Consider the following 20,793-nt stretch of genomic DNA (forward strand, 5'->3'; position numbering starts at 1 on the left):
TCTTTCATTTGTTGTTATGGCAGAATAAGGAGTTTGTGATGATGAGATCATGTTCCAAACACTTGTTGAGGAGAATTGCATTTGAATTGACTTTCCCAATCCCTTCCTTTCCAAGTGTTCCTTTCCATAGCTCAGAGTCCCTACCCACTCTAGCACTGAAACCACCAAGAATAATTATCATATCTTCTTTGGGGATAGATGACAGGACATGGTTGAGTTTAGAATAGAATTCTTGTTTTATTTTATCATCTACATAAAGGGTCGGGGAATACACACTGCTAAATGTTACATGTGATCTATTGGTCAATTGAACACAAAGGATCGTGAGATGATTACTGATGCCAAATGGACATTCCAGCATGTTAGTGACAATCTTGGTCTTGATAGCAAAACCAATGCAATGGATGTGTCTGTCTTTTTTCTTCTTTTTCTTTCCAAAAAAGGTGTAGCAACCACCATGCTCTGTGAACTGCTATTCTTTTGCATGTCTGATCTTACTAAATGCAGAACTTGTCAATATCAAATTGTTCAGGTTCTCTAGCAGCGAGTGCTGTCTTTCATTCTGGTCAATCACTGTTAGGGTTATCCATCAGAATGAGCATGTTTTAGGTTGCAAACTTCATTACTTGATTTGGACCATAGATAAAGTGATCCCACTGGACACTTTTTTTTTCAGTCAGGTGAAATAAGATGGATTATGTTTAGGGCACCTTTACTAGCTGCCTCCTCATACAGTGTGAGAAGAATGGATCCTAAATATGCCTTCTCAGTCATGATTGCAGATGCCAAATATCACACCTGTCTCAGTTCCAAGCACAGTATGATCATCATACAATCATTGCTTCCATGTAGGTCTGTGGCTAGAGGCTTCCAGTAAGCACTGGTGCCTGCCCCTGTTGCCACTCACCCACTGCCATAGGATTTGCTATTGAAGGAAGATATCTGTGCACGTCTTCTTTTAATGTGGACAAGTTGTTGCACATCAGCACCACAGGAAGGAAACCTTAATCCAATAGCAAGGAAAACCTAGATGACCAGACATTTCTATTCTGCTGCAGCCTTCATCGCTGTTGCAGCTGTTATGAAGTACTAGCCAATTGCCCATCAGGAATGACGGGGGGGCGGGGGTTGTAAGGCAGGCAGGTACAGAGTGCTGCCACCCACCACCCCAAGCTGCCGCCGCCTCCCAGGAGCAGGGGTTGGGGGGAGAAGGGGAAAGTTTTCCTCGCCATCTCCTCCAGCCCTCTCGGCCAGCACCTCATGCTGCCACTGCCTCCAGGGATCAGAACTGTGGGGGAGGAAGGCCAGCATCACTGGCCTTGCTCCCCCACTCCAGCTGCTCTGTCCCCACCATCATGGCAGCATTCCATTGTGCTGCAGCCGCCTCCTGTCTGGAACACTCTTGAAGCACTCTGATTGGTTGTTTCAGATAACCAGAGTGTGAATAAAGCATTAAGGACAGACAGACAGACAGACTAAGGATTTTATAATATTAGAATTCTCTCTTCATCCACTTGCTCTGCTGTTGAGGACTCTTATTTTTATTTTTAGATTGTTATTAGTCTAGAAACCTTGCTTTTGACCTTGCCACCATGGTTGACCCTACCACAAGTACGAAATTCCAGAGGGCATCACTCTCAAGGTTACTGAAAGCACATACCTCTCCACCATATTCAAGGTTGCATTCCATGGGATGGTTCAAAATGACTTGAAGCCTAACTTTCCATAGCTTGACTTGTGTGGACATTTAACTTGTGCCAAATGGGTAAATGCTGTCATTCTAATTTTGTCATGTATTATAGTTATGCTGATGCAGGTGCCAATAACTGCACAAGGTATATAGGTAGTAGAAAATCAGACCTCGTTTTGCAAACAACCTCAGCAGAATTAGGCAGCACATAAACTCAGAAGCCAGAATGGTGGACTTACTTCCTTTCCCCCAAGCTGGGTTTATCACCTCTTTTTACATAATGAGGTTTTTCATCTTGCATGTGAAAAAGAGCTTTATTTTCAAACACAGTTATTAAAATAAGTTCTTTTTTCTTGGGATCCACAGTTCTGCACAAAAAAATATCTAATATTTGCAGCAGCAGTAAATTGGCTCAGTATATGCTATTAATCTTTACTTCTAGCTGAGCCAATTCATCTGTCAGATGAGCCATAGGTTTAAGTAACTTGGGGAAATGTTTTCCAAATTCAAATGCAAAGTGTGTGCACCAGAGATATTTTGAATGCTCACACAGCCTCAAATGCCACAAAGTTTGAGCAGCCCAAGATGACAAGTAGTTAATTACAAGGTCATATCACATCAGTGACAGTAGTGAAGAGATCATTTCTGTTCTTCAGCGGTGAAGCACTTCAGCGATGAATAGATCGTTTCTACAGATATAAAAACTGGGAATCTGTTTTCTGATTTATTGCATGTAATACAAATCTAATATAATCAGAGGAAGGTACCAATTCTTGTATCCCTGGTTATCAGACCTTAAGCAGGGAGGGGCTGGAAGTATTTAAAGGGAGTGAGTGAGATTAGTCTCCAAATAGATTTAATACTTTAAAAATTATGTCTGACAAGGGAGGCTTTGCCCTTCCATTTGCCAATATTTAGGTAGAGAAAACACAGATTAATTCCAGTTATTCCTCTATTTCTGATTAATCCAAAGTATAGACTACATCCTAATCACTTTCTCATACCTAAGTGGCAGTTTCCTGGCTGTATAATTACAATTTGTGGCATTCATGCAGAGTGCAGATCATATTTGTACATTTGGCAGCACAGGATCATCCTGCACATGTACCTTCCAGAGGAGGAGGAAGGGAGATCTACCAATTTTTTTGTCTAATTCTTGGGGCAGTTGCCCAGGGATCAGAAGACTCAAACTCTAAATGCTTGCTCAACTGGAGTGCGTTAGAACCTACATCTGCTGATTCTCAGCAAAATGCTTTAAGCACCAAGCGATGGGCCAGACATTATCTAAAGCAGGGATTCTCAGCCAGGGTGCTATGAGATCTTTTGAAGGGTGCTGCAAGATATGGGGAGATAAACAGGTGTGAGGAGTTAAGTGTAGGCTCAGGCTAGTCCCTACCTGGCTGCTGCCCTGCCTCCACTCCTGAACCCGTCTACAAAGAGTTAAGCACTGTAATAAAAAAAATAGTTTTTTTTTAATTAAATAGGGATGCTGCTCAATTCACAGAAGTTATGGAGAAGCGCTTTGACTGAAACAAAGGGTGACTCACATGTAAAAAGCTTGAGAACCATTTATCTAAAGTGCTTCCCAGCACTACTCTTGAAGCTGGCCCACTGGGTAGAGCACATCAGATGGAGAGTTTTTCAGTTAGAATAACTGGACATGATGGACATCAGGTTCTTGCTGGGGCCTCTGCTCCCAATGAGGCAGAAACTATCCTAAATTTGCTTATCCATTTTATCCAATGACTATTAAAGGTACAGTGCAGGAAGTCAACTTTAAGGGGAGGGCTAGAAACAGTTCCGGACAGTGCTTAGGCCATGGCCTGATGGTTAAAGCACTTTGCTGTGAAGTGGAATATGAAAGATTTGAACCCTTTTTGGGTGAGAAGGACTTAGAACCTAAGTCTCCTGTTCCCTGGGGAAGTCTCCTAACCACTATGATTAAAGAAATGAGGGCTTCTTCTTCTGCTCCCTTCTCTCACTTGTGTTTTTTCTACAACTAAACTTTTGGGACTTGGTTGGCACGGTGAGCATAGCTATACTAAAACCTAAACTGTTCATAAGTGCCAAAAAATGCTGTTTTGCAGTATGCAAGTGGTGTTTAGGTACATGAATTGAAATAGGATCTAGCCCAATGTCTCTGCTTCCAAAGTGGTGTTACATAATTTTAACTTTTCATCAATAACTGAACTTCATATAATATCCATGCTTCCTGGTTTTAACCACTTACCGAACATAGATTTATCATTTTCTAATCCCTATTACAGAGGTTTTCATTAATGGGTCTTTTTGCCTCTTGCAGGTGCCAGTGGTAGCAGTCATGACAACAGGTGGTGGGACAAGAGCACTAACAGCGATGTATGCTCACCTGTTGTGTCTGCAGAAATTGGGTGTCTTGGACTGCATTTCATACATCACTGGTTTGTCTGGCACAACATGGTAAGGCTGAAGTGAACAAAGCTTTCATCTGAAATTTTTTTGTAGTAATTTTTTGTTACTATGAAATGAATTTAAAAAAACATAAAATCTTTACTATAGTGAACTGTTCATTTGTGTTCATTTAAGTAGTTATGCGTGAGTTTGTAGCCTAGTTAAAATGTCTAATGAATATTATCTGCATATGGAAAATCAGAAACTGCTACTGTTTGTGTGTTCCAGAAGCCTTTGTGACCAACAAAAGTACAGTCAACAAGGAGTTTGGGCCATCTGAGGTGGCTTTTTCATGTTTCCTTTTTTAGATAATTACCAGTATTTGGTACAGATTTATCCATGACTGATATAACACTGGGAGGGTAACAAAATTTACTAGGGAGATGACAACAGCAAAGGCAACAGTCAACAAAGGGAGGCTTGGTGCTAATAACTGGAGTGCTCTATGCCTCCAACTTGAATATTATATGGAATGTTGTAATCAAGCAACCACACATATGAAAGCAAAAGTGTTTCCATATAGTGGTGTTAATACTATTTCATTGTTATTTTTAGTGTAACCAAGCAATGTTGTTGCTATGTGGGAAGTGTAAAATCAGGATTGGGGCAGGTAGTGTCCACAAGGAGTTTATATCTACATTGGCTTACTGCATGAAGAAGTTTGAGAGTCACTGTTTTAAAGCACTGGTGAGGAAGATAAGGCCTGTGGGTCAGATCTAGCCCATGGAGCTGTTTCAACCAACCCACAGGACTCCCCACAGGTCTGGAAATTCGGTGGTGGTAAGGGGTGACAGTGTTAGTTGCTGCATCTCCTTGAGTCTTAGCAATTGAGGCTGCTACCTCCAATTTCCAGTCCTGTGGGCCAGGTGATGAGACTCCATGCTCTGAATCCAGCCCAGACCATCCCCATGCTACTCATTGAGCCCCATGCCACTCATCCACTCATGCAAGGCTGGATGAGTTGGGCACCAGTGTTCTACAGTATACTACTTAGGTTGATACCCACCCCACAGTGATCTTCCAAAAAAAGACCTCTTTGACAAGGTTTTTCTATTATTTTTTCCTATTTGGGTTTGCTATATCTCTAGCTAAAATACAATTAATGGAAAATAATGGAAATTCCTCCCATCCTTCCTCTCCCAGACATAATCACTGGGGAAACTCCTGTAGGTTTTTATCTTCTATGTGCACATAAGCAGAAATGCCACCCAGTTTGCCAGAGATTATACAACTTATTTTTCTGGACATCAGCAGAATTCCAGAAATGGATTCCTAGGCCGCATCTACACACATTGCTGACTGCTCAGTAGTTCATTACTACTGTACAGTAGCATTGCATGGCACAAAGCATGATGTGATGTTACTGCACAGTAGTAAGGAGCTACTGCACAGTCAGCGTCACCTAAAAGCCATGCAGTGACCGTACTAGACGAGTAACTCCAGTTACTGAAAAGTCATTTAGTACTTGTCTATACAAGTATTAAATGACTGCACAGTAACAACTGCACAGTCAGTGTCTCATGTAGATGTGGCCCTAGGTTCTCTTTCTAGTTGTAGGACTGTAATTTACTGTAAAAATCAAAGTAGGGGGTGAAGAATTCTGCCTCCTGAATTCTATATTTTTGTTAAAGGTGCTCTGTATTTACATAATGATACATACTAATGTATGATTTACATCTACATCATGATGCATACATAATGATATATAATAATATATACATGTATCCTCTCAGCATTTATCATATCCAAATACATGGATCTGACATTCATTTTAGAAGCAGTGTACTTTGGTCTGCTGTATTAGAGACCATGATTCTACCCTCTGTTCTGCTGGAGATAACCTTTGGCAGCATATTATATCCTTTATTCTAAGCCACTGAAAACAGAACATTAAAAAAAGTGTTAAATAAGCTTAAGTAAAAGTCCACCTACAAAAAAAGTTATAATACAAATAGCTATAAAGCAACCCAACTCAACCTTTCAGGCAAAAATGTGAGACCAGATACATTAGAAGCTACACTTCTGAAATTCATGAACCCTTTGATAAGCCTGGGACTGTGTATGAAGCAATTCTAGGCCCATTTAATAGCCATTATAGGACATTCAGTGTTTTCGATTAAATTTCCAGAAATGTTCATTGAGTTTCCTTCAACCACCAAAGAAAACTTCAAGTCCACCTATATAATTTCAAATCAAGGCATCATTCACAGATCTCTGTAAATCATAGAACTCTAATTTTGAACCCAATTTTTCCTTATATTTCCTATCTCTAGGACCATGTCAAATTTATATGAAGATCCTGACTGGTCACAGAAGGACATGGAAGCAACACTCAAGGATGCTCGAAAGCACGTTCTCAAAAACAAGCTTACCTCCTGCTTTTCTATTAGTCGTCTAAAATACTGTTTAAAAGAACTGTATCGGCGGAGTCAAGAGGGATACGAGATATCTTTTACAGATCTGTGGGGACTTATCATTGAAGGTCTATTGCATGATGGGGTACTGTGTGTTTTGTTGCTGTTCCTAATAGTTCAATTTTTTATTTTCCAAGGAATATTTCTAGAACCTAACTTGTTTTCAGTACTGGTAATTTTTTGAAGGGATTGATTTTTACATTTTCAAAAATGAATTGTGCCTCATAAGATTTACAGTGTGAGCAACATGACCAATAAAAACTGGCAACATAAAAAAAAACAAACTAAGAAAACAAAACAGAAATTTCATTGTATGACTAACAGAATCTTTTATTTTTCTTAACCATTTAATTAAAAAATTCTATCTTTTTCAAGTCCACAGAAAAACTCATATTTTTTCAAATATATCTTTATTTCCACATTTTGCAAAATCCATTTAAAAAAGAAAGGTTGAAGTATTCAGAATTCCAATTGAGTTCTATGGCAACACAAGAAAAGTATTTCATGAAGGCTTGGGCACACAGATGTGTCTAGCACCTTAGTGTATTAGCAAGATCTCTGGTTCCCAGAACTCAATTCAGCCTGAAGAAGGGCAGGCAGTGTTGGCAGCACTAGTGTTCCTCTAGACTCTGGAGTGAAAGGAACAGGTGCAGTTTTTAGGAGACTCAAAATAAGCATGCTATCCTGTCACTTTGGCACTTAGCACTGTTCACCTACTCCTTTAACCAATTGTGAATTTAGAAGGCAATGCAACAGAAAGAGTTAGATTCTGTCCACTCTAAATTGAACCATGTAGGGTATCAATAGATCACATATTTACCAAGAGAAAGGCTTTTGTGCCAGAATCCTACAGATTCTAGTGCTGCTAACACTGCCTGCCTTTCTTCAGGCTGAATTCAGTGCAACTTCAAATACTTGTAGAGTATGCCAGATCAAATGTGCTAAGAATCCCCCCTACAAAACAGACGCACGTAAATAGCAGCTCATTCAAGTTACTTGCTAGTCATTCCAAGGACAAGCCTGTTGGACTGTGCACTCTCTCTGCCCTCCGAGCAGCAATAAAGAATGGAAGGACTACATGGGTAAAGGGCTGTGCAGCTCCTTGTTTTGACTCCAGTCAATCAGGACCACATCAAATGAGATGTCTGTTTACAGCCATAGAGTTACCCTACCTGGATTTAAATCTCTCATACTTGCTCACAGTCTACATTTTCATACATGTTTCTTTTGCACAAAGTGTTTTAAGTTTCTTTTTTGATGTTTTCTAAAATAAGTAATGTGAAAAATGGTATTTTTCACAAGTGTAATCTTAGATTCATTCAGGGAAGAAAACAAAGCTGAGTTTTATTTCTGAACACTTTAGAAGCATTCAATTAACAGGACTATTCAAATGCTTGCATTTAAGCACTTGCTTAAACAATAAAGAGAATGAGGGACAGAGATCAGCACTTTGAGGACTAAGCCCATAGAGAAGAGCCTGGCTAGAACCTAGCTCTCATTCTGCTTTAATGTTTCTATCTCAGATTTAGTCAAAGCTTCATGTGTTATTTACATTTTCCTGAGTTACTATCTTTTTTTAAAACAGGAAAACCATCATAAACTCACAGATCAGCAACAAGCATTAAATCAGGGTCAGAATCCTTTGCCCATATACCTCTGCCTCAATGTGAAGGAGAAAATGAGCAATCAGGATTTTCGAGGTAATAATTATGTTCTAGAATTATATGTGGCTCAGTGCCATAAGTAGGATGGGGCGACTAGGGTAGCTGTCTGGTACCAACTTGGTGGGGCGAGAAAAATTGGCTGCTGCTGCAGCTGCACCATCATACCAGCGGTGTGGCAGCAACCAGAAGCCACTGCTGCTCTTGTGAGAGGCAGGTGCCCTGGGTTCCTGGCCACATTATTGTGCCTCTGGTTTGGCTTAAAATCAAACATGATTCAGTTTAGGATTAGGCAAATTTGTTCATTTCATTCAAGATTCCTCAAATTAAGTTGCTGAAAGCAGAACTTACACTGTTTTATGAGTAAAATATGTATGTCTGTATATTTCCAGCTTGTCTGGAAAATGTGTACTACAGTGGAGGCTTTTATCACAAGATTATCCATCCCTCACAGATACAGGAAGTGCCAGAAATCTCATGAGCGTTCCGTGCATCTCTTAGTATAAAGGAGAATTTGTTCTCCACACTTATCACTGTAACATGTACAGTGACTAAAAGTGCAGTTACAGAATATGGTAAACTAGTTTGTCATGAAGAGGCTGAAACCAAAAGTCTTATTCTATTGTTAACTCTGAGTCTCAAAACAGTTTTTCTGTGTACTCATGATCAGATTACTGCAGTCTCTCTTGTGTTCTGTCTTTAGAATGGGTGGAGTTTACCCCTTATGAGGTTGGATTCCAAAAATATGGAGCCTTCATTCCTGCAGAGCATTTTGGAAGTGAATTCTTCATGGGCAGAATGATGAAGAAGCTCCCAGAATCCCGTATCTGCTTCTTAGAAGGTGATTTGTTTCCTACAAACTGTAATGCTGATGCTACATTGCCGTAGCATCTAAAAATAACTGCTGTGCCACCAGAACTGCATAATACTACGCAGTCATTTAGTATTTGCTAAACCACATACTAAATGACTGCTCAGTACCAAATGTGCAGTCCCAGGCATGTGAAGATGTGCCCAATGTGTAATATAAACCACTGACCAGCAAGCCACTTTGTTATGTTGACAGCAATTGATGGAATCTCATTTTTCAGAAAGTGCTTATGGTCACATATTAGAATGAGTAACAGGTCACTCACTATCTGTAGGCTTTTAAAAATCTCCCTGTCATTATTTCATCAGATTTATTTAATTTCACTGCAAGACGTATGCAATACTATACACCTTTATTTCAACAACAAATGTTGTATAACATTGCAGTTTACTTAAGCATGAGTTCCTTCTATAGTTCAAATCTCTAAGTTTAGGTTCTTACATAGAATAGACGTACTGGTGATTTACAGCTCTGCATAATCCAGCAATATAACATTGTGTATGCATATTAATGTATAATGCAGTAATATTCTGAATTTAATATGAAACTGTTCTGAGGAACAGCTTTGGTACATAAGGTATCCCATAGATCTTTACAAATTTAAAGAAAATAAATACTGAAATCATAACAAGAATTTTTTTTACAGAAACAGACAGGAGAGAGAAATCAGACTGTGTATATTTCCAGATGATGTTTGAAATGAGCTGTAGAGTAGATGAAGCAGAAGAGGCTGCCAACATGTGGAGGATTAGCACTTAGTGGGTGTATTGACACATATGCTTTACTGCAGAGTCAACTAATTAGCTCTACAATAAAGCATCACCATCTGCATGTGCACCCCTATTAGGGCACAATAAATTAATTAACTCCACTGCAGGATAGTACTGTCTGGGACAAGGTGGAGTCATTTAGTGTACCAAAACACACGTATAAAAATGACTGGGGCTGGCTAGGGCTTGAGGGTGCTACAGTTCAAGGGCTGCCTGCTGTCTAGCCCCACACTGCATGACCCTTGTGCCCCAGCCAGGCCCTCTACAGCACACTGAGCCAGGGTGGAACAGCTCCGGACTGGCAGGCTAACCCTTCGGGGCGTCCCCCGTCAGCTGGGGCTGCTCCAGCCCTGCTCAATGTACTGCGATCCTGGGTGCATATGTAAATTCTGCACCAGGGAGCAATAAACTGTGGCACAAACTAAACCGGAGTTTATTGCTATGTGCAGATTGCATGTGTAGCTGCACCTACATGTGCGGAGTAGACTAATTAGCTCCATAGTAAAGCATCGCCATCTACACATGCACCAGTATTAGGGCACTGTAAACTAATTAACTCCATCATAAGATAGTACTGTTGGGGACAGTACTATCTTACAGCAGGGCAATTTACTGCACTGCAACACACATGTAGACAGTAACCGCAGGTGTAAATTGTGCTTAGTTAGCTCAGCCAGTTGGGAGGCTGCTCTGCCCTGGCTCAAATTGCTGGTGTCCCAAACACACACATAAGAAGTTGCACCCCAAAGCAGTTTACTCTGCCTCAGACAGCTCCAGAGTTTAGTGCTTTGCCTTAATTTCACATGTAGATGCACCCACTATGTTTAACTTGAAAAATGTTTTGAGCATGTCTGTACAGTCAAAAGATCATACTAGATAGCACTGGAGTGATATACAGTACACCTACTCCACCCTGAAATGAAGGCAACGTAGATACCTTCAAATGTCATTCTACCTGTAGGAATAACCATGGCCAAGGCAAAAAGGTTCTGGCACACACCCACTACTGTCTTGTGGGTGGCCCTATAGCATTTGTCTGAGCTATGAAGCATGGTATCCTGCTTCATGGCAGTACTTCCTAGGATAGTCCTTTGAGGCCCTTTATGTTTTGGCAGCACAATAAAGATGGGAAAATCATTTTTCATTTGTTTCATTTTTATTTAGTGTAGAACTCTGTAAACGTCTGTAACATGGTTCAATAGCTGTCCTTTGCTTGAGTAGACTGGAATTTATTAAGAACATAAAGTGCTTAGGAACCAGTGACTATCAGGAATAAAGCTGCCTTCCAACTGTCATCTTTTTTCCTGGCAGATACAGCGTAAAGCACGGATGTAATATAAACCTTCTTCAGGCAGCCTCTGAATTTCCGTAAAATTTCCGCTTTGGTGGGGTTAACTGCTCCATTTTCCCACTCTCGGCATTTTGTTAGTTCACTTTACTCCTCATCAGTGGTATAACTTGGGCAGGGTGACCAGGGCAACCTCCCCAGATGCCAGCTCGGAGAGGGGGAGAAAAAACAGCTGCAGCTGGCAGTCACCCAATCATGATTACAATTGTGCCAGTGGAAGTTGCCCCGACTCTGCAACTGGAAGTTGCCCCTGTGCCCTGGATGCCAGACCATGTTGCTAGGCTGCTGCTCCTGGCAATGTGTGATGTTCAAAAATCACTCAGAGCCAAGGAGTCTGACATGGTATCTGAGTTTGAACTGATCAGTAGTGCATGCACAACATGAGACTCCAACCAGCAGTCCCTTCTGGCTTATGCTATACCTCTTAAAGGTACAGTTTCCTATGCTAACACTAATTTGGGGGTATGGTATTTGAGGGTAACATTCTGAAAGGTTTTTGAGATACTAGATTTGGATCATCCTAGATATGGAAAAATAGCTCTAGAAAAATGAATTATAAGAGGATTATACTGTGAACCCCTCAAAGGATGGGGTCCCTCCTTTTTGACAGCAGCCAGCAAAATAATGAACACTAAAGAAACGCACAGGGGGAGTCAGAGAAAAACAGATATTTCAGGATGAAGCTAATCCAGTCTCCTGTAGCTCTGTCACATCTGTTATGTAGCCCTGGTTTTTACACGGCAGTAACACAATGCCATCTATCCACCCACAGTCACCCTACATTTTAACAGAATAGCTGGCTTGTGCTGTAGACTGACCAGGTCCAGTCCCCTCTTCCTCATGCTCCTCCTGGAAACTGAGACCCATGGGATACTTCTACTTGTCCTGTGCACCTCTGTTTTTGGGAGATGCAGTGCACAGTCAAATTGGGAATGGTGGCACTATAAGCTTGCTTTCCTGCCTACTTTAATGTTATCAGAGAACCGTAATGAGGCAGGAGGGCATGCATGTGTTGAAGCCATTTCCATGCTGGCTGTACACCCTGTGTGTGGGACCATTTTACCTTGCAGCAGCAGCACCCAGTTGGGAAACACCGAGATAAGTTGAGCGTGGCAATGGCTTTCAACTGGGGATACCACCACATTAAATAAAGTAGTGGAGGAATGACATTACTTCAAAAAGGTTGAGAACTACTGATATAAAGGGAGTTTCAGGTTATTGTTATGAAATGTAATGCAGTTAAGACTATTTGTCTGTGTGGAGCTTTCACAGCAGCCACAAGAAAAGGCTTTCAGTGAGAGAAGCAAACTGCTTTTATGCTGTGAACACCCAGAACAGAGTGGGTACTGACTGATTTAGGTCATTTGACCTGTAGCTGCATTCAGCAACTGTCTGGAATGCTTTTGTGGGCCCACTTTGTTACTCCAAGTTGATAATGTGGCATGTGTTCTCGCAGCTGTTCAGAAAGATATTTCTTACTGGCAGTCAGGCCAAAATGTTTTCTGTAATGTAAAATGTTCAGTAATCATAGTAATAGTATTCAGAAATAGTATTTACAAGCTTGCCAACAGGTGCTGGTTTATTGCATAATTTTTTGTATGCGTCTTAAAGTCCCAGCTCCTTGGAGGTATGTGAATAGGTGGGAGGCTGTCACTTAAAACAATAAATTTCCAGTGCCCATGCTTGCAGAGAAAATTTTGCAAATGTGACCCAAGTTCATCCTAGAAACTCAAAAATCAGAGAGCAAATAATCACTTAACATTTATATTTTTCAATCTCATAATTTTTATGCCTTTAAAAGTATTGGCAAAGCTTATCCCTAGCAGAAACACAGTCCAACTAAGTAAAAAAATTGGAATTCATACTTCATACTCAAGTCTTGAAAATAAATGGTAAAATCTTATGATCTGCTTAATAGAGAAGCTGTTTGTATCATGACAGTGATACTGAATTTATAAACTTATGAAAAATACCACATAAGCTGTTCTTGCACATAGTGCTATAGGTAGATAGTGCTCTTCATATTAACTAGCCAAATATGCACACGTGTGTGTGTATGTATATGTATGTAAACTATATAAATACACTTTAGAAGCATTCAGTTAACAGGACTATTCATATGCTTGCATTTAAGCACTTTTTAAAGCAATAAAGAGAATCAGGGACAGAGCTCAGTACTTCAAGGACTAAGCCCATAGTGGAGAGCCTGGCTAGAACCTAGCACTCAGATGTGTGTGAGAACAAGTACTTTTTATATGGAAATTTAGCAAAAACATGAAAAAAATACTACCAAAGGAAATTCATTTAACATTCTTTCAACAGTTTACCATATTGCTTTCTATCAAATTTCTTTTGTGTCACAGGGATCTGGAGTAGTGTTTTTTCCTTGAATATTCTGGATGCTTGGTATATATCTGTCCATTCAGAAGAGTTTTGGCACAGATGGACCAGAGACAGAATTATTGACATAGGTCAGTTATTTTTACATTGTATTGCTATTTTACTTTTTCTTTCACCTGTTGATTTTCTTTTCCTGTTTGCTGCTACACACTTAGCAAAAAATTTGGAATTTACTTTAAAGATCTATTGAGGAGGTGAATTCCTCCAAGCTTATAGTGCAGAAGAAAGCAGGCCTTTCTACTTCGAATCGATTTGGACATGGGTGTCTGATGCCTCTTGAGTTAAGCAAGAGCACGTTTCCCCCCTGACACCAGTCAGCCACCGAGGGGGTGGGGGGGGAAGTCCCCCAGTGGCCGATCCCACTGGCCAGGGGGGAGTCCCCCGGCAGCCCATGCCGCTGGCCCGTGGGGGGCCGGCAGCCAATGCCGCTGGCCAGTGGGGGTCCCCCAGCGGCCAATCCTGCTAGCCACAGGGGCACCGATCTCACTCACCATAAAAGTGGCCATGCCACTTCCAGAGCTCTGCAGCCCCTTCTGGAAGCAGTGCAGACACTTTTGCTGGCAGCCCTGCTCCCCGGCCAGCATTTGCAGGGGGCGCACTGGTGCTCCTGCCTGCCCCCTGCCCGCCGGCTATACAGGGAGCGTGGCCTGACAGGGGGTGCACCAGTGCTCTCAGGAGGTGCATGTGCATCCCCCACTACCCCCTACATGTCGCCTCTGGATTTGAACCTTTTTATTGGTCCCTTGATTCAATTTGGATTTGGAGATTCGGCCACTGAATCAGGTCAAATCTCCTCCGAATCAAATCACCACCCGAAGCTTTGCATAGCCCTAAAAGAAAGCTATGTCCTGTGTGCAGTTCAGCAATAATTTCTGTTGCTTAAGAAGCACAACCAAAGGGGTTTCCAGAAAAAGAAAACCCTTAGTTTAATCTTCCTCCTTCCCACTTCAACTAAGTAAATAAAAAGGATTTAAATAAAGGAGAACAAGTGAATAAGCTGCCAAGAGCAGTTGTATAATCTCCTTCGTTGGAGGTTTAGGAGAAGCTAAATAGGATGATTTAGGTATAGCATACCTGCATCTGTGTGTAGGGTTTGACTAGATGACTTAAAAGAACCTGGGATAACAAGGACTAACAGCCACGAATTGATTGAGAGCAGGTTCAGACTTGATGTCAGGAGGCATTACTTTACGGTTAGGGCTGCCAGGTTCTGGAATCAGCTCCCAAGGGAGGTGGTGCTCTCCCTACCTTGGGGGCCTTCAAGAGGAGGTTGGATAGATATCTGGCTGGGGTATTATGATCCCAGCACTCGGTCCTGCCCAGGGAAGGGGGTCAGACTTGAAGATCTGTTTAGGTCCCTTCGGACCCTAGAAATCATGAAATTAGTCCTGTAGTCTTCAGACTTAAATGTACATCTCTTTTTCAGATTCATGGAACAAAATCTAACATTCTTGAGCATCTTGGCAATGCAGCCAATGCCCCACTTACAATTATTTCTACACCTGAGCTAATGTTCACTTGAGTTAATGTGTCCCTGCCTGAGTTAATGTTTTTACCTAGAGATAAAAACAATCTATGAGCTGTAAAATAGGAAATACATTACCAGAAGCAGCTAACAGATAGCAGAAGAAAGGATAGCTTGATTAGTGGAACATTAAGACCATTAAAATGGAGAGAGGGTCTTCAATACTCGTGGAATTAAAAGCTTAGAAGGAATTAGGTAGAGTATAATGAGCCATGAAGTCAATTGACTCTGTCACTGCTGCCTGAATAGAAATGTTGATGCCACTACCAGGCAGCTGTTTTTAAACTTGGGGTGAAAAAAGAATCAAGAGAGGTGCAGCTGCACCACAGCAGCCCACCTGGATCCACCCCTGAATCTATACTACAGATGAGGGTATGGAGATGGAAGAGAATTGCAACAAATAACCTTATGGGTTACCTGCTTATATTTGCAAGCAGTAACTTGTTGTTTCCAGTTGTTGTCAGAATACGAATAAAGAAATTGGCAGTGCTTGAAAAAGATATGAGCCTTGCACATGGACTGAGTGTATGCATGTGCAGGAGGGCAAAAAGAAGGGAGGGAGGACAGGAGTGAGATGCATGGCAAAGGTGCAGGAGGAAAAACTGGTTTTGGTACAGGGTACTAAATGGGGTAAAGTCAGAGATAAAGAGGAGGAAATTACCAGCAGTCGAATAAGAGCTTTCAGTGAGTACTTTGAGAAGAAGGACAGATTTGGGGAAGGTTAGAAGAATAAGCAAACAGATTAGAGAGACTGTATATAAGGAAATAAATACGTTAAAACAAACCCCAACATCTGGTCTGGTCTGGTATATTGCAGTATGCTACACTAACTTATGGCGCAGGATTCCCCAACAATGAATCCCGAAATAACAATTCTTTCATATCATTCCTTCTGCAGAGGAAGAGTCTGTTCTGCCTCCAAGGCCAAATGAGCTGGATACTTGTGTGGTTGTTCCCCGAGATAGCTTTTCAAACATTTTACGAGATCTGGTTCTGTTGCGGCCTGCCATTTCAGAAATCCACAATTTTCTAAAGGGCTTCCATATGCATGACGACTACCTACTGAATAAGTTTTCTATCTGGAAAGGTATGGCAATAACATTGTGTTTTAAGAAGTATTTTTACATATTGGCTTGGAGTTCAACATTTTTGGAGGAGATCTGAAAGTAAATGGAGTTACTTAAATGTCTACACTAGTTTCTTTGTGAAGAATCTCAGAGGGTAGTTCTGCAGGTAGCAAGATGTGGTATGACGGTTTTAACTTTGTGAGTATGGATGGATCTGTTATCCAGCAGTGGGAAAACAATGCATTAGTTGTGTTAATCATTACTGTATTCCAGCAGTATCAAGATTTGCCAAGTGCTGCCACAACATTTAAGAGACTGAAGTCTCAGCTCCCCAAACAAGTGCCTGTAAAACCTTTTTACTGTGATTCTGGAATTCTGTGCTTAAACATCAACTCTGGATCTTCCAATAGTCTTTCTTTTTATCCCAGACCCCAGTCATAGTCTGGTCTCTTATCAGAGACTCTGTTCCGCAAAGTAACAAAATTTGATTTTCAGTTTAGTTTCAGTCCCTGAGTCTTCCATAGTTGCACCTTCTTTTTGTCCCTTGTTTAAAAAACCTATCCTACAACTGGTTCTGTTCTGGAATGCAGTACTTATCAAATTTCTGTAATCTACATTTTTAGATGGCCCTTTCCACTTCAGTGAACTGAAAACTTGTTAAACACATTCAAAACCATCTTTTTTTAGAATTTTTTAGCAATCTTATGAAAGTCTTCCTTTTTCCTGGTACCCATAACTTGCAGATACAGAGGGAAGAGCCATTTAAACTACGTCCAGTCAACTTCTATATTTTTACTGTGTCAACCCCTGGGTTTAGAAAAGCAAGAAAAAACATTTCTCATACTGGAATTATTACTATTGGTATTACTATTACTACTGTGCATTTTGAAGCTTCTCATGGTCTTGAAATTTTAGCATAAGTCCCATGGGGATGGATTAGTGGCCAGAGGGCAAGCATGGCAGCTGAAGGGTACAGAATACATTCCTTTATCACACTGGTTTGCAATTTATCACGAGTATCTCTTCTATACATGTTATGTGTGTGTGTTTATGCATCAGTTGTAGTTAAAAAGCAGTCTTTTACCTTTTTTTTTAAACGGGTAAGAGACAGATTACTGGCTCTAGCATATTACCCAGCCAATAATATGTTACCTACCAGTGAAAGCATAAATAGAATGTTTAGCTGAAGCAGTTATACACATAAATACCATATTTCCTTACATGCAGTAAGCCCCAGAGTAAGATATGCACCTTGTTTTTCAAAGGCAGAATAAAGGACAAAAAGATCTTTCCTTGTAGTGAGTAACTGAATGGCAGCAGCTAGAGAGTTGAGCCTGCTCATTGTTCTGTTCCCTTTGTATCGGTGCAGACTATTTTTGGTTTTGCCCAGTAAGCAGCAGACTCTGTTCTTACCATATTTCTTACATATGATGTGCACTCAAATTTCCAGCAGCTGTTTTTGGGGAAAAAAGATGCAGGCTGTATGTAAGAAAATATGTTATGATTTGTAACTAAGTATGTAAATGACCTCATTATCATAGTATCAGATCAGTATCATCACATTATCTTTGATCTTTACCCCTACAAAATAAGGAAGTTTTGTTCTCATTTTTTTAATGAAAAACAGAGGCAAAGAGAATTTAAGGGTATCATGTGGATCCAGAGCAGGTACAGTACCATGTTCACACCCCTCTTTCAGAACACACCATGGGAGCAGCAGCTGGGGACTTATTTTAAATACTCAAACTGGGTGAGAATTCCCCCCTTCTTCCCCTCTATGCTCAGTGGTACATCTCCTCCCTGCCCTTCCTATGTCTCCCACACCTCCTATCACTGCTGCTGTCCCCACTTTCCTTGGCTGATCCAGGGGTGGAGAGCTCCAGAGCTGCTTGTACACTGCTCTGGCAGGGCTGTGGGGAAGCCAGGCTCAGCCAGGAACAGCAGCAGCAGCAAACAGGTTCCCTCTCCCTGCCCAGTCTCCCTGGATGTTCCCTGCCAGCTTGGGAGCAGGCTCTGGGAGAGGGAATCTGCTTGCCACTGCTGTTGCTACTGTTGTCCTCAGCTGAGACCAGCTCCCCACCCAGCCTGCCAGGAGCAGCTCTGCAGCTTCCCCCATCCCTGGGGCAGCTGGGCACAGTGGCAGTGGAGAGCAGTAGGGTTAGAATGGAAGGGGAGAGGAAAGGAGGTACCACTGAGCACAGAGGGGTGGGAGTGCCAAGAGCAGGGTGTGAGAGATTCTTATCTGATTCAGGGTCTTTCAAAAAGTCACTGGGCTGATGCTCCTGTAGAATGGCCTGCCTGTCCCAGTGGGGGAGGGGAAGCCAGGAGCAGGGATACACCCATTGCTTCAGTGCCAGTTGCTGCTCCTTCACCCCCTATTACAAAATCCTGGATCCACCCATGAAGGTCCGGTGTATCCCCAGCACTGCTAAGGCAGTAAAGCTTGTGTGTAGATGTGCTCTATGTCAAGGATCTGAAGGAGAACCAAATTCCCTTTCCAAACTCTAACTCTTCACTTTCCTCACAGGAATAGCATACCTGTTTTTGCACTGGCATATGCTCTTGACAAGAACTGTTTTTCTTGTAGATTGTGCACTTGATTCTGTCCCCAACCAGCTGACAGGATCAGAAGACCAACTCTTCCTGATAGATACTGCATTTGTCTTCGAGTCCAGTTACCCACCACTTATGAGGACAGAAAGAAAAGTGGACCTCATTTTGCATTTCAACTACAGTTCAGGATCACAGATAAAAGTGGGAATTATACACTTTCTTCTATAATGTTCTTTCACCAGTGCTTTAGGATTTAGCTGCCAGAATTATTAACTCCCTACTACCAAACAGTGAGAGGGAAATATCTACTTAGGAATCAGCTTGAACTAATAAATTTTCAGTAGTATGAATCAGTGCCAGTATAAACATCTCTAATAAGTAGTAGTGATAGAGATTGCCTGAAATTTCTCTCACTTCTTCAGTGCGTGTGCAATTTAGCAAAAATTAATCTGGGTATATTTAGATTATCTAAATGTGAAAGAAATTTCAGAATTTTTAGATCCTATTTTTAACTTGACACTGAAAATCTGTGTGGGGGGGTGTTTTAGCTACTTTTGAAGAATCTAGGTTTATAATTAATGACTTTATAAGCATTTGAAAATTGCATCTCCTGTTTGGAGGTGGACTTCCTTATATACGCATTAATTCACACCAACTCCTATGTCAGGAAAACTACACATACAGTGCAAGAGTCCTGTTTGAGTGTTTGACGTCCTAGTCAGACACACAGATAAAGACAAAAAAAATCCTGAATGCTTCATCAGGCTTGTAAATATCTCTCTGTACACTGACAGTGGGAGTTGGACTTTTAAGTAAAAACAGCTGGTCCTTTTCTTTTTTTTTCCCTTTCTGTGGTAACAGCCTTTGAGGGAAGCCTCTAAATACTTCTCGAAGCAAGGAATTCCTTTCCCCAAAGTTGTGCCAAGTGAAGATGAAACAAAAAATCTGAAGGAATTCTACATGGTTGGAGATAAAGAGGGCCTAGAAACTCCTATAGTACTGCTCTACCCACTAGTGAATGACACCTTTAGAAACTACAAAGCACCTGGTAAGTTAACAGCTGCCAATCACTTAACTGAAGTCAGCAGGAATAACCTGTCCATCTTTTTAATTCCTACTTTTTATTTCAATCCAATAAACCTTTATTGGCCAAGTATCTGTAAAAGATTTTACTCACTATTGGATCAGGTCTTCTCGACTCTGGAACATATTCCAGACCCCACAATCTCAATTTTTTTAATAGACACCAGTACATCAGATCCATTATAGAGATGTAGCCAGGTTACACACTGAACATTTGTGCCCTTCATTTGGGATTTCCTTGAGTCTTTTTTATTTCATGGATCACCCATCATAAATGAACAAGGTCCTAGGTATACTTTGAGTTTGCAGTGTCAGAAATTAGTATACCTATTTTTTGCTGTACCTCTGATACCTTCTTATGGAAGAAAGGGCTGTAGAATTTATGGTGTACACTTTAAAAATGCTTCCAGGCTTATAGTTATAAAGATAACCTTGAAAATGTAATCCATGTGTAAGCTGATGTAACGATACCAGCTGAAAAAATTACTCTGAGATGTGAATCGCTTCTCTTCACTTCAGTGGGTTCTTGATTCTGAAATCTACAGAGGGCGCTTAAAGGTCAGTATAGCTAATTACTGCAGTGATGATCATTTTTAGCAAAGGTACCCACCTAAACCCTGCAACTTCAGTTTACATCTTTAGGAGTTGAAAGCATCAGTTGCCCCTTGCCCAGGTGTCAAAATCTCTGGATTCCCCTGTGAAAACTTCCAAAACACAGTTATTATTTCTATGAAAATGCAATATACCAAAACCCAAAAATTTAGGAACAGCATAAAATACATTGGATTCAACAGAAAAATAGATATGGGGCTGCCATAATGATATTATTAAACATTTTTCTCTCTCTGTCATGAAAACATCAATCGTTTTTTAATTAAAGGAAGCATCCATAGATTCTCCAAGGTGCCCTAGAGTCCAAGTAAATGCAGAAATAAATGCAGTTTGCCACAAAACACCTGAGGTCTCATGATCAATATCTCT

At 41.0% G+C, this 20,793-nt stretch overlaps 1 protein-coding gene across 1 annotated transcript in view; it reads left to right on the forward strand.

The window, feature by feature from the left end:
- The window catches only part of LOC102386454 (cytosolic phospholipase A2 epsilon), a 67,249-nt gene that overhangs the window by 44,776 nt on the left and 1,680 nt on the right, over positions 1 to 20,793 (forward strand). The window contains exons 13-20 of the mRNA XM_014524902.2: positions 3,993 to 4,129; positions 6,394 to 6,619; positions 8,120 to 8,234; positions 8,899 to 9,036; positions 13,548 to 13,655; positions 16,008 to 16,196; positions 18,764 to 18,930; positions 19,591 to 19,777. Of these exons, the coding sequence (XP_014380388.1) occupies positions 3,993 to 4,129; positions 6,394 to 6,619; positions 8,120 to 8,234; positions 8,899 to 9,036; positions 13,548 to 13,655; positions 16,008 to 16,196; positions 18,764 to 18,930; positions 19,591 to 19,777 (1,267 nt within the window). The remainder of the gene's footprint in view (positions 1 to 3,992; positions 4,130 to 6,393; positions 6,620 to 8,119; positions 8,235 to 8,898; positions 9,037 to 13,547; positions 13,656 to 16,007; positions 16,197 to 18,763; positions 18,931 to 19,590; positions 19,778 to 20,793) is intronic.

The sequence above is a fragment of the Alligator sinensis genome, unplaced genomic scaffold (genome assembly GCF_000455745.1).
Source record: "Alligator sinensis unplaced genomic scaffold, ASM45574v1 scaffold314_1, whole genome shotgun sequence".
In the NCBI taxonomy this organism is placed as follows: domain Eukaryota; kingdom Metazoa; phylum Chordata; order Crocodylia; family Alligatoridae; genus Alligator; species Alligator sinensis.